The sequence below is a fragment of the Macrobrachium rosenbergii genome, chromosome 11, assembly GCF_040412425.1.
Source record: "Macrobrachium rosenbergii isolate ZJJX-2024 chromosome 11, ASM4041242v1, whole genome shotgun sequence".
NCBI classification, from domain to species: Eukaryota; Metazoa; Arthropoda; class Malacostraca; order Decapoda; family Palaemonidae; genus Macrobrachium; species Macrobrachium rosenbergii.
In genome coordinates this window covers 23,625,721-23,639,899 of record NC_089751.1, presented here as the reverse complement: position 1 = coordinate 23,639,899, position 14,179 = coordinate 23,625,721, and the positions used below count along the sequence as shown (strand labels likewise).

General features: G+C 42.3%; 1 protein-coding gene across 4 annotated transcripts in view; it reads left to right on the top strand.

The window, feature by feature from the left end:
- Positions 1 to 14,179, top strand: part of Gem2 (Gemin 2) — a 70,178-nt gene that overhangs the window by 25,887 nt on the left and 30,112 nt on the right. For all 4 annotated transcript variants that reach the window (XM_067111337.1, XM_067111338.1, XM_067111340.1 and 1 more), the window contains exons 3-4: positions 1,398 to 1,479; positions 4,944 to 5,087. In XM_067111337.1, coding sequence (XP_066967438.1) covers positions 1,398 to 1,479; positions 4,944 to 5,087 — 226 coding nt within the window. The remainder of the gene's footprint in view (positions 1 to 1,397; positions 1,480 to 4,943; positions 5,088 to 14,179) is intronic.

Sequence of the window (14,179 nt, the reverse complement as noted above, 5' to 3'; positions counted from 1 at the left end):
AGAGAGAGAGAGAGAGAGAGAGAGATTTTTCAGTATGTCCGGCAACACTGACCAACCAGCCCTTGCTGTCAGGTTACCTGACCTATTTAACAGGTTCACTCTCCCCCATGAGCTCCAAGACGTAGGAAAAAAGATTGGCGGTGAAATTTGTTTGTTTAAAAATATTCATTTACTTACTATAGAAATGCATAAATGTAATTACAGAACAGTAAACCCCCTGTATTCGTGGTCTCACTATTCAGGGACTCACCTATTCGCGGATTTCTCTGTGGAACGTATCTACCCGTTATTCGCGGAAAATTTGCCCATTCGCAGTATTTTTTACTGAGAAATATCCATTAATTACTGTACTGTATTTTCATCTCATTTTCATGACTAAATGCACTTTTTGTGATAAAACTATTAAAATACTCAGGTATAAGGATTTTTAGAGTTTTTTTTTGTGTTTAAACTATCAAAATAGGCAGTTCTAAGTGTTTTTAGAGGGGTTTTAAGTATTTGCGGATTTTAGCTATTCGCGGTGGGGCGTGCGGTATGCATCTCTTGCAAATACGGGGTGTTTACTGTATATTATTATTATTAATATTGAAAATTAGTACTTATTATTAGGTAAATCATTTATTTATCATACAAAACAAATAAACATGCCATAAAAATTCTTTCATCTCAGTAAGAGAGAGAGAGAGAGAGAGAGAAACTGACATTGGAAGTGAGAAAGAGAGATAAACATAATGTATTATTTCATCTTATAACATATTTAATCTTACAGTATTATTATTATATTATTATATTATTTGGTCTTATTAATCTTAATGATAATTTAAAATTAGTAAATCATTATTTTATCATAAAAAATCTATTTAGTCATGAAAATAACATCAACCAATATTTCTAGAAGAAAAAGTCCACAAATTGCCAAATTTTTTGTGAATAATTTATAGATATGTACCACAGAAAATCCCGCGAATTGTGAGAATGCGAGTATGGGTGGTTTAGTTATATTTAAATGAATTTATCAGTTCTTCCTGCACACTTGTTCTCAAATCTTGTCTTTTGCTTTGATGGTTCTTATTTGCTGCTTGTGAACATTAAAGTTTTGCAGACTTGATTATGATAATTATAAGTGCTTGATTTTGACCAATTCTGGTCATCATACATTCTGTATTTGTACCAAGGGATTACTGTTTGTAAGTCTCATTTTTCAACTTTAGGGTCTCTGCTTCAGTTATTATCCAATAGTTTATGTGATTGCCTATACCCTCCATAGAAGCATAATCAATGGAATTATTTTATATTCTTTCACCAATGCAACAATACACTTGTTAGATTTCATGTAGAACAGTAGGAATATAGTTTTGTGGTTTGTTTTTAAACCATTGCTGGTAATGTTCTTACAGATGGGAGGCTCGTCAGTGCAAAGAAGTAGTAACAGTTGATGTCGACAGAAAGAAACTTAAAAAGTTAGGAGCAGTAGTTAAGGTGAGCTTTTATTTTGCTGTATGATAAGTTTCATTATGTCTATGTCATAGCTTGAGCTTTTATAGTTATTTTGATTGACTTGTGTATTTCCAAGAAAAAGTAATCATATTTACTTTTTGTATTCCTTCCTGCAACATATTTTAAATACATCGAATTACCATTATTAGGTGATATTAATCCTTATGGATATATAAAATATATGATAATTGAAGATCCCCTAATCCTGCATATAGACAAGTTCTCTTTTTATAAGTGATGCACATCAGTACATTTATTATTTCACTGTGATAATCCAAAGTTAGTTTGGGATAGGACAGAACTCACTCCTTTTCAAGGTGAGGCGAGAGAGAGAAATAGAGATTGTCTGAATATTCACTTTTTTTTTCTTTTTCTTTCATACTAATGTAATATTACCAAATGCCCTAATATACGTACTGCCAGTTCCAATTTAGCCTTTAGGCCCCTTTGATGGGTTTCTGTGTCATTTGGAAGTAAGTTATCCTTTGTTTAATCTAAATTTCCTTATCTGCAATACATTCTGTAGTAAATGTAAGAACCCTGAATGAAAGCTTACCCTTTGGGTTGGATATGCGGAGAGAAAACTGAAGTGGAGTGGGAGCATAAAAAATTTCCTCTCCTTAACCAGGAGTAGTAGTTGAACAGTTTACATTCATTGATTGGCTAACAATTAAGTGGGAATGTTATGTACTGATTGGCCTATTGATGTGGTGGGGTTTTTGGAGGTAAGGAAAGGGACAAGGTAAAACTGTAGAGTAGTTGCTCAGTGAGCTATGCAAGTGACCTAAAATTTGTATGTTAACTGCCAGCATAAAGGGAAATCAAAGGTACAATTCAACATGGGTGCATCATAACCTAACTCTTCCTTAATCTAATTTTAACATAATATAGTGGGTAAAAAAAACTTACGGTACCTAATTGTTGATGAGGATACTATATATGTATGGTGGGTATAGGGTAGCATTAAAGTATGAAATCTGGTGGTTATCCCAGGATTTTTCATTCTGAAGAAGTGACTTGCTATATATTTGTCAAACATGTCGTGTCATTGACTGTACTTAAGTATGTCACCTCTTGTGTCTTGTCAGTAATGCTCAGTATTTTTGGGTAGAAGCCCCTGTCTGGGGTTTTACAAAATTTTGGGAATGATTCACAGTTTTATAAATGTAGCCCTTTATTTCTAGTTTAGAGTAAATAGCCCAGCAATCACTAATAATCGTAGTGCCAGGCAGAATCCAGTTGCAGATATGTTAAGTTTTCCTCCCTTTGTCTTACGTTTTCCAAAATTGGTCTTTTCAACTTCATGACCTTTCCTGGTCCACCAATATGAGTGTTGGTATTTTCCATACAATAATTTATCTTAACAAAGCCCATGTAAGGTGGTTTGGAGTCAGGAAGGACATCCATTGGTAAAACATCTGCAAACACAAATTATGTAGTGAGCTGTTCAGTGAGTGCTACTGTGAAATATATCAACCAGTTGAATGCACACTGGGGCAGTGGCACTGCCCAATGTTGTCCTTACTCCCAGACAAGTGTCTAAAATAGGGAGGGTTTGAGTCAGGAAGGGCATCCATCTGTATATCATTTGCCAAAACATTATGAAATGTACCATTGGGTAAGTTTTATTAAAAACAGCAACCCGAATTTGGGATTAAGTTGAGAAGATTTTTCCTTATAGTAACACCTCCACATGCAAATGAGTTCTGTCTCAAGAGCTTGGTTGCATGTTTATTATGTTTGCAAGTCCAACAGTGTTATGATATGTATCCAGCATTGTAGTTAGCCTACAGCATGTGGCACAGTATATTGATAGTTTTCTATCAAGACAATTTGGTCTCTGTGCAGGGAATTAAGTTTATTATGAACAAAAATCTTTACTCTTGAAAAAATGTTATAGAAATATAAGCTTTATTTTGTCAAAGGTAGCCTATTTGTACAGGCTGCTCAAATACTGGTTGTCATGCTTCAGTCTTTGCTCATCCAGACTCACATTCACTGTTTGATCTGTGAAGCAGCTTCTGGTGAGTTTTCACCCTATCAAATGTAGGATGGCCTCATCTATTTCTGGCCCCAGCGAGAGTGGTTTGCAGGCCTTCAGGTATGTGTCAGAGTTGTCATGGTCTTCATTAAGTTAGGGTAGGACTTGCATTTCGTTATATTTCATCCTCATGGTCAGTCACTGATTCTTCACATGTGAGGTTTTCTAGTTTAGATTTAGCCTCCTTGGTTTGCTCTGGGTTTGCTCTTAGTATGCAGTGCTCAAATGGGAAGGGTTCTAAGCTATGAATGACAACACTGTTCTTGTTTCCCATACCACTATCTTAGTCTTCAAGGCCTTCTTCTTTATGGTATGCTTTGGCACTCTCTCTGAGCTGTTAGGTTTCTCATGTCACTTATTTCCAGTCCCTTTTTCAGTGCATCCTCGTTCAATGGAATGATTGAAGCCTTTCTGATATGTTACTTAGTACTCTGTTTTTAGAGCTCTGTGGCTTTCCAACTTGGGCTTTACCATTTTTATATGCCTTTGCACCACCAGCTCACTGGTTGACCATATGATTCAGTCAAATGTTTTCTTGGACCCTTCAGCCTGCGATTTAGGTCACCATGGGCTGCTTTAAGCATGTCCTTGTCCTCTGTGGCCTTGATGAGGTTTCACTCTTCAATAACATACCCTTGGTTGGCCTCCCATTGCCTATGGGCTGGTAGCTGTACTCACTGTGATATACATAACGTTCCCCGTTTTACTATTCATGCACTGCCTTCCAAAGGTCGGGATTCTGTAATATGTCATAGTTCTCTGAATTTCTCTCCAACAAATGGTGTCATTTCATCCTTCTACCCTTTTGACTGTTTCAGCATGAGTTTTTGAGACTGGTGGAAAATATTTCATCTTGGCTATGGAAGTTCTTGGGCTTGGACTTTTGCTCTGCATTGCTTTATATCATGTGTGCCAATGGGCATCCTTATTTGGGTAATCTTTCACTACAAACCCATTGCTTACTGTAGTGCTGAGTGTCTGGAGTTCCTTCCACAGCAGAAGCAGAAGCACTCCTCTTGAACTTTAGACCTGTCCTTGCCAGTTCCTTATCCTCTTTCATTCTGATGAACTTTTGGTAGCAGCATCTTCCATCTTGGACTGTAATAGTAAAATATGTTTTTGCAATTGTGTTTATCCCTGCTCTCTGGGATAAAGAGTAGCATATTGGAATGAGGAATGTTGATGAGAACATCAGTTAATAGGCAGCTTAGCATATATATAGTTACAAAGTTTTGAAATTTTTTGCTTTGTACACATGGGTGCATCACATAGTAATTTGAAGACAGTTGTTCTGTATGATGATTGGGTTTGTTTATCATAAAATAATTTTAATGTTTACAAATTGTTTTCTTGAGCAAGAAATAACATGTGAATGATACTTACTTGAAGTGGTAATCTTTTACAGAAACCAGTGAAAGAAAATGCTCCTGTTGGATATGCTCCATCTGCACAAACTCAGAAGGACTTACTATCTGCATTTTCTAAGTTACGCACACAAATTGCTGCAATGAGAGCTTCAGGAGAGATTCCAAATGCCCCAGTTCCTTTGGTAAACTATGGTATTTTAGTTTCTGAGTACTCTGCTGAACACATTACATTTTGAAAGTACAAGTTATCAAAGCCCAGCAAACACAAGTGTATTGTGTCTTGTTTGGTGGAAATAAATTGTTGAATTGTTTTTATGTAATATAATCTTTTTAGATAGGAGTTGCATGGCTTCAGGACTAAATTAATTTTGTTGGTCACCTATAATCAATTAAAAGTTTTTAATATTACTACAGTTGCTACTAATATTATCTCCAAAGTGTGTATTCAGTATAATAAAATGTTTAATTATAAAATTACACAATGCAACCACCTATCATAATGCAGTAGTGAAAATGGGAAGATTTCAGGTAGTTTACCTACCCACTCCATTTGTATAATCATCATTGCTTCCCATGCTGCAAGATGCAAAAGGCCTGTGTGAAATTCTACCACTCATGTCTTTCTGGTATTTTGTCTTCTTTGCCCTTTACTATATCTATTATTATTTCACTTGTTCCCCTATATTATTTACATGCTTGCAAAACACATTAGCACTCCATAGCTTACACAGTTTGATTCTATGACTTAACAAGCAAGTCTGTTGAAATTTTTGTATTAATTGGCACAATGCATCTGGTTACAATAAACCCCTGTATTCGCGGGGGATGCATACCAGACACCCCCACCCCCCCATGAATACTTAAAATCTACAAATACTTTACCCCCTCTCTAAAAGTGATTATAACTGCCTATCTTGAAAGTTCAAACACCAAATGTATGCCTAAAAATATCATCCTACATCAAATATACTTTAAACTATTATCCTGTTACTGTATTAATCTTTGAAATAATATTATTTATATCATTTCAAAGTCATCTTAAACATTTTACCCTTTAAAATATATGTATGTACTGTATGGCTTACAGCTACTGTGAAAACAGTCCAGTCTCCCCTACGTATTCAGCCATGCACATTTTCTTCCATACAGTTACAATTCAAGCTGTCCTGTTTTCTTTTACAGGGAAGCATTTTTATGTATGTAATTCACAAGAGAGAGAGAGAGAGAGAGAGAGAACAAAAATACATATGCACATTGTATTCACCAGTGATGAATGTTGATTAAAGATAATGAGATGAATGTTGATTAAAGATAATGATGATGAATTAGTTATGCAGCCCGATGAATGACAATGAAGATATGACTGCACAGCAAAACAGAGGAGTTACATCTCCTCTGATGGCACCTCTTCACCTTCAGGAGGCGTTTCATCAGAAGTTTCGGAAGGCACTTCTTCAGGCGTTTGGGGAGGCACTGCTTCAGGTGATTGGGGAGGCATTTCTTCAGGTGCTTCAAGAGGCACTACTTAGGTACTTCAAGAGGCACTACTTAGGTGATTGAGGAGGCACTTCTCCAGGGGTTTGGAGAGGCTTTGGAGGGTCCTTGCGTTTAACGAACATAGTGATAGACAGCTGCTGTCGCTGCTTCTTCATGCAGATGAGGGCATGATTATATGGCTCCAATGCTGAAGCAAGGATATTTGAAAACTTCAAGAAGCGTTCCATATAAGGATCCCATGTTGAAACCATCTTCTGTGCCTCCTTAATTACCCTCTTAATTTAGGACAGATGTGCCAAAGTCAGGCCCTCCTCTTCCTCCCCTGAACCTGGCGTGTCTTCTTCCTTGATGGCAGACTTCCTCATCTCTTCCAAATCCTGGTCCGTCAGGGGGTCAGAGTGGGCATCAGTGAGGGTGCCGACTTCATCCAGGGTGATGTCCTCCAAGCCTTCTCCACCTAGAATGGCCGAATGTTGAATTTCTTCAGGAGAGAGGCCCCTATAATCATGCAGACTCCGGCCACAACTTGTTCCAGCGCGTGTTAGGGTCTCCTTCATTTCTTTCAATGGTTTGTCGATGACTGACAGACGTGGCAATTGTGAATTTATGCCAGTACTCCTTCAGCATAAATTCACTGTCAGTATCCATTGCATTGACAAGGTGCTGGAGGGATTTCTGGGTGTAGAGTGCCTTGAAGGTATGGATCAGGCCCTGGTTCATAGGCTGGAGGAGAGAGGTGGTGTTGGTAGGGGGAACTTGAGCTGGACTCCCTCGTAATAAAGATCGAGAGGATGGCCACCAGCATTACCCATAATCAGCAACACCTTGAACTCCATGCCCAAGTTGCTCAGGTATTGCCGAACTTGAGGGATGAAGCTGTGATGGAAACCAGTGATCCGTAAGGACTTTGGTGATTCAGGCCTTAGGGTTATGCATCCAGAATACAGGCAGCAGTGCCTTGTTCTTAGTCTTGAGGGCCATGGGGTTTGCAGCCTTGTAAGTGAAGCCTGGTTTCAACATGAAGACAGCCACATTCCCACACATTAGGAGGGTAAACCCATCCTTCTGGGCCTTAAATCCGGAGGCTTTGGCTTTGTCCTTCATGAGGTATGTCCGGGATGGCATCTTTTCCAGAATAAGCCAGTTTTAAATATCTAACTTCCCTGGTAGTTACATATATATAGCTTTATCCCGCCGATTCGTCATACAAGACGGCAGAAATTCAAAATTCGCGGCAATCGCCGATAGATGGTCAGGTGGCCATACCTGAGTGCCCTCTACCAGGTAATTAGAACCATTCCCAATTGTCCTCAGAAATTCCCTGCCATCGTTCTATCAACACGTTGGAAATTCGCTCTACTTTGGTTTGCTTTACTACAATTGGTGAAGTACCCATTATTTTTGTTTGGTTTTCGTTGATGGCTTTCGCTGATTTTGGATCTTCCCTGGATTTTTCGTTTCTCATTGTTAGCCTATCTGTTCGGTTTCTGACTGTTACAATTGTTCTTTGTACTTGCTTTTCAAGATGGCTGACCCTGTTGTTAGAATGTGTGTTAGGGGATGCAAGAACCGGCTTCCCAAGGCTGCTCTTGATCCCCACACAGTTTGTAAGAAATGCAGAGATCATGTGTGTGCACTTGATGATAGATGCAAGGAGTGTGAAAGTTTGTCCGAGAAAGAGTGGAGAGAGTATGATCGCTATGTGAGGCGATTGAAAAGGACAGAATTAGGAGAGCTAGATCTTCCAGTGTCCTTTCAGCTAGGTCTTCTGATAGTCAAGTCCTTTCTAACTTGTCTGATACTAATATTCCTGATCCTAACCCTAATGCTATAGTACCCGATCCTCCCCTGCGGAGTCGGGAGTAAGTAATCCGTCTTTAAAGGATATAATGGCTGCTATTTCGGCCATAGGAGTTTCTGTACAATCCCTTTCTTCGGATAGGGAAGTGATGTGGGGCAGTGCATAGTTTGCAACAAAAGTTCGGTGACAGTGTTAGTGCAGTGGAGGGTGCGTCCGTTCGTGTCTGTCACGCTCCTAGCCTAGACCTCTTCCATGCTCCCCAACCCCTGGGAGAAGGAACGTCGACAGGCTAAGGGAGGTGAGAGACGTTGAACAACGAGCGGACGCCCTCGAGCGATCCTGTTGACGCATCCCAGGACGCTCCCCTCGCCGCAGGAAAGGCGAGATGAGGACGTGTTCGTCTTCCTCGGATGACGCAAGACCCAGGCGTGGTTGGCGTCATTCACAAGAATCTAGACCTATCAAGAGACGCAGGTCCCCCTTCCCGCTCCAACAACCCTCTTGCAGCAAATGGAGCTCTCCAGAGAGATTCCTGTCGGAAGAAGACGGCGTTTCTGCGCCTAAACAGAGGCGTAAGACGCATAGCTCGTCGGAGGAAGAAGACGTATACATGACTTCAGTTCACGCTTCTCCCCGCCCCAGAATGGGACGTGTCGCAAGCTGCGTCACCACCTCTTCATCAAAAGATCCCAGCTAGAGTCTCCGAAGTTGTGGAAGCTCGTGCAGTGCCATCTCCAGTTGTTTCCCAGCAGCAGGTGGCACCTCAAGTAAAGTTCTTGTCGGAAGTCCAGCAGTCCTTGCGCTCTTTTTGACTCTTACAAGTCGCAAGGACTAAGAGAAGAAACACACAAGAAGGAATCTAAGGACGTCAACAGACCCAAGAAGAGGGTAAGGCAAGAATCAGAACAACAAGACGCTAACAGCCAGCAAGACGCAAACCGCGGCAAGTTGCAGCGCTCATAGACGCTTCCCGCAACAAGCCGCACGAGTGACGGGAGGTGACAAGGATCGTGAAGCCCTCGCAGCAAGTTGGACGCATGCGTGACGCATGCAAGCAGCACGATTCACACGTTTCCCCTCTCGTTCGACATCGGAAATAGCGGATCCTTTGGAAGAGATCTCGGAAGAGGAAACTCAAGAAACTCTTCATGCCGCTGATCTGAAAAGACTTCTTACTCTTTTGGCGGACTTATTTCCTAACGATTTTCATCAGGCCGTACCTGGAGTCCTCCTCACAATATTTGATGGGTAGACCCCAGAAGTCTTCCTCATTCAAGAAGACAGTGTTGGCCAAATCAGTGAAGAGAGCCTTTTCGACACTGAATGATTGGATTTTGAAGAAGAAGGAACAAGGAAAGACAACTTTTTCCTTTCCCCCGACAAGATTGGCTTCTAGATCCAGCGTGTGGTACGAGACTGGGGAAGCTCTCGGTTTGGGAGTTCCTGCCTCCTCCCAAGGGGACTTCTCCAGACTCGTTGACTCTTCACGGAGAACAGCCATGACTAAAGCCAAGGTTCTGTGGTCCACTTCGGAGTTGGATCATTTGCTGAAAGGCGTCTTCAGAACTATTGAAGTCTTCAGCTTGATGGACTGGACTCTTGCAGCTCTTGCAGAGGTTTCAGATCAGAAGAATGACACGCAAATGCACCTTCTTGCCTGTCTCGATAAAGCTGTGAGGGACGGGTCGGTCGAACTTTCTGCCCTTTTCACAGCAGGTGTTATCAAGAAACGAGCTATGCTGTGTTCGTTCGTGTCTTCTGGAGTGACTTTAGCTTAGAAATCTGAACTGTTGTATGCTCCCTTATCTAAACAGCTCTTCCCTTCAGAGCTGGTTAAGGACTTATCAGCAGCCCTTGTGCAACAATCAACGCAAGATCTGATCACAAGGACTGCTAGGAAAGTTCTTCCGGCAAACTTTTTAGCCAGGAAGGACAAGGAAGCTCCTCCTACGCGTCAGCCCTTTCGTGGGAGAGCCCTTTCGAGAGGAAGTCAGAGAATGGCTGCTGGAGGACAACTTCGTAAGAACCCCAAGCAGCAACCGAAATCCAAGAAATGATCACAACCTCCAGACACAAGTGGGAGCCAGGTTATCCCACTTTTGGCAAGAGTGGAGCCAAAGGGGAGCGGACGTATGGACAGTCGAAGTTTTGAAGGAAGGATACAAGATTCCCTTCCTAAGGAAGCCCCCTCTTTCACAAGAACCGTTAGAGTTGACAGCTACTTACTCGGGGAGCAAAGCAGCAGCTCTTCAAGAACAGGTGACCCAGATGCTATCAAAAGCAGCAATAGAAGAGGTAAAGGACCTCTCGTCAGAGGGTTTTTACAACAGACTTTTCTGGTACCCAAGAACTCGGGGTTGGAGACCAGTTCTGGACGTAAGTCCACTGAACAAGTACGTAAGCAAAGTCAAGTTTGCCATGGAGACATCTGCGTCAGTCCTAGCAGGCACCAGACAGGAAGACTGGATGGTTTCGATAGACCTACAGGACGCGTATTTTCACGTACCAATTCACCCGAACTACAGAAAATATCTGAGGTTTGTGCATCTCGGGACAACCTATCAGTTCAGAGCACTTTGTTTTGGACTAAGCACGGCTCCTTACGTTTTCTCTCGAGTGGCATCGAACGAGCTCACTGGTTACATCTAAAGGGATACGGATTTCGATGTACCTGGACGATTGGCTAATCAGAGCCAGATCGCAAGCAAAGTGTCTGGAGGATCTACAAGTTACAATGAATTTGACGCAACAATTAGGTCTGGTAGTAAATCTAGCCAAATCGCAGCTAACGCCTTCACAGGACATCATCTACCTGGGGATGAGGATTCAGTCAGTGGTTTTTCGGGCTTTTCCAGCCCCAAACGCATTCTAGATTGCTTAGAAAAGGTGAAGCTCTTTCTAGGGAGATGGACCTGTTCGGCGAGGGAGTGGATGAGTCTGCTGGGGACCCTCTCTCGATCGAACAATTGTCTCCTGGGAAGACTACATCTACGTCCACTTCAGTTCCATCTGTCAAGCTATTGGAAAAGAGGCCAAGATCTGGAGACGTGGATTCCGATCCTCTGGGAATCAAAAACATTTGAGTTGGTGGAACGACCCCAAAAAACTTCAATTAGGCCTCGAACTTCAACAAAAGAACCCCGACCTAGTGTTGTATTCAGACGCATCGGACATGGGATGGGGTGCAACGCTGGGGAAAGGCGAGATCTCAGGTCTATGGGAAAACCATCAGAAGAAATGGCATATAAATGTCAAGGAACTGGTGGCCATTCATCTTGCACTAGTCCACTTTCAGGAGAAGGTCCAGAACAAGATTGTACAGGTCAACGCAGACAACACCACAGCGTTGGCCTACATCAGGAAACAGGGTGGCACTCGTTCGTTTTCCCTTTACGAGGCAGCCAAAGATCTCCTGCTGTGGGCAGAAACGAACAACTTAACTCTGATCACCCGCTTCATAGAGGGAGAGAAGAACGTCAGAGCGGATCTTCTCAGCAGAGGAAGACAGGTTCTCACGACAGAATGGACCTTACATCACGATGTGTGCAACAGGCTTTGGAATCTGTGGGGAGAACCGTCAATAGACCTCTTTGCGACACAGAGAACGAAAGAGGTTACCAGTCTACTGCTCTCCAGTCCCAGACCAGGAAGCAGTGGCAGTGGACGCCTTCCTCATGAATTGGGAGGGACTAGACATGTACGCTTTTCCTCCATTCAAGATCCTAGACAGAGTCATGAAGAAGTTCAGAGAGTCGAACGACGCCCGCATGACCCTGATAGCTCCATTTTGGCCCATGAGACCATGGATCACGGAGGTGATGGAGTGGCTAGTAGACACCCCCAGATCGTTACCTTGTCGGAACGATCTACTCAGACAGCCACATATAGAGAGATACCATCAAAATCTCCTCGCTCTCAACCTAACTGCCTTTCGACTATCGAAAAACTGGCAAGAGCGAAGGGCTTTTCAAGGGAAGCTGCGAGAGCGAGGAGAACGTCCACACTCAAGGTGTACCAATCAAAGTGGGACGTATTCAGGGAATGGTGCAGGAAAAATAACATTTCCTCTTCCAGTACCTCTCTAACTCAACTGGCAGATTTTCTTCTGCATTTGAAAACCCAAGGAAACCTAGCAGTATCTACCATCAAGGGATACCGCAGCATGCTTGCTTCCGTCTTCCGTCACAGAAATATTGACGTGTCGGGAGACAAGGACCTCACGGATCTCATAAGGTCCTTTGAGACAGTTAAGAGGAAGGACAACCCGACCCCGTCTTGGAATTTGGACGTAGTCCTAAAATTTTTAACTCGAATAGGTTTGAACCTCTCGACAAGGCTTCATGGAAGGATCTCACTAAGAAGACCCTTTTCCTGGTCGCTTTGGCTACAGCCAAGAGGGTAGGAGAACTACAAGCCTTTAGCAAGAAAGTAGGCTTCAATGGGGAAAATGCAGTCTGCTCACTTCAACTTGGTTTTCTCGCTAAAAACGAGAACCCTTCTCAACCATGGCCCAGATCTTTTTCCATACCAGGGCTGTCTCATTTAGTAGGACAGGAAAAAGAGAGGCCTTTGTCCAGTTAGGGCCCTAAAAATTTTATCTACAAAGGACCAGAAACATGAGAGGTCAGACAGATCACCTCTGGTGCTCAGTGAAGAAACCTTCGTTACCCTTATCAAAGAATGCACTGGCGTTCTTTATCAAGGACTTAATAAGGGAAGCTCACCAAGAATGTGACGAGAAAAGCTTTCCAATCCTCAAAGTCAAAGCGCACGAGGTAAGAGCTGTGGCAACTTCGATGGCTTATAGACACAACAGGTCTATGAAATCGATTTTGGAAGCGACTTTTTGGCGAAGCAAATCTATCTTCGCAGATTGTTACCTGAAAGAAGTACAGACCCAATATGAGGATTGCTGTTCCCTGGGTCCGTACGTTGCCTCCGGCGCCGTAGTTGGAGAGGGTACTACTGCCTCTACCCTATAACCTTTTTTTTTTTTTTTTTTTTTTTGTATTATACCCTTGCCTTTTTCTTGATTTGAACTCACAGGTTGTCTGTGAAGGTTGTTGCAACCTTCCACAGTCTGGGGTTGCAAGTCTAAGTTAGGTTTTATGGAGTGTGTTATTTAGTGATTTTAGTGGGTCAGGTGGTCAGCTCTTTGTCCATGGCTATGCCAGGATAGCAAGGGTGGTGGTCTAGTCATGTTAAGGTTGAGGACCGTGTGACAGCCCCATAGAGACTTTCTACAGCCCCCTGGATGGGTCGCTGGGTCTCTCAAGGAATGCAGGCGAATGAGGCAGGATAATTATGAAGCCAGCTTCCTTATCAGGTAAGAACCAGAGTATGTTTACAGCTAATATTTAGTGTTTAGTAATTATACGAATTCCCAACGGTGTTTTGGTTCTCTAACCCACCACCAATGGTGTCAATCAGCTATATATATGTAACTACCAGGAAGTTAGATATTTAAAAATGGTATTTTCATTATAAAATAAGTTTTTAAATATACTTACCTGGTAGTTACATATATAAAAGGTCCCTCCCTCCTCCCCTCTGAGAACAGGGGCATGGAATTTCTGAGGACAATTGGGAATGGTTCTAATTACCTGGTAGAGGGCTCAGGTATGGCCACCTGACCATCTATCGCGATTGCCGCGGGAATTTTGAATTTCTGCCGTGCGCCATTTAATCAATCGCGGGATAAAGCTATATATATGTAACTACCAGGTAAGTATATTTAAAAACTTATTTTATAATGAAAATACCATTTTTCTCCTTATTGAATACCTATTCTGGATGGTAGCCCTTCTCCTGGATGATTTTCTTGAAGGTCTCAGGATATTTTGCAGCTGCTTTCATGTCTGCAGATGCTGCTTTCCCATGCAGAAAAACAGAATTTAGGTGGAGCCACTTCTGGAAGTGGTGGAACCACCCCTTGCTGGCCTGAAAACCTTGAGGAGCTGATGATGGCCCTGCTTG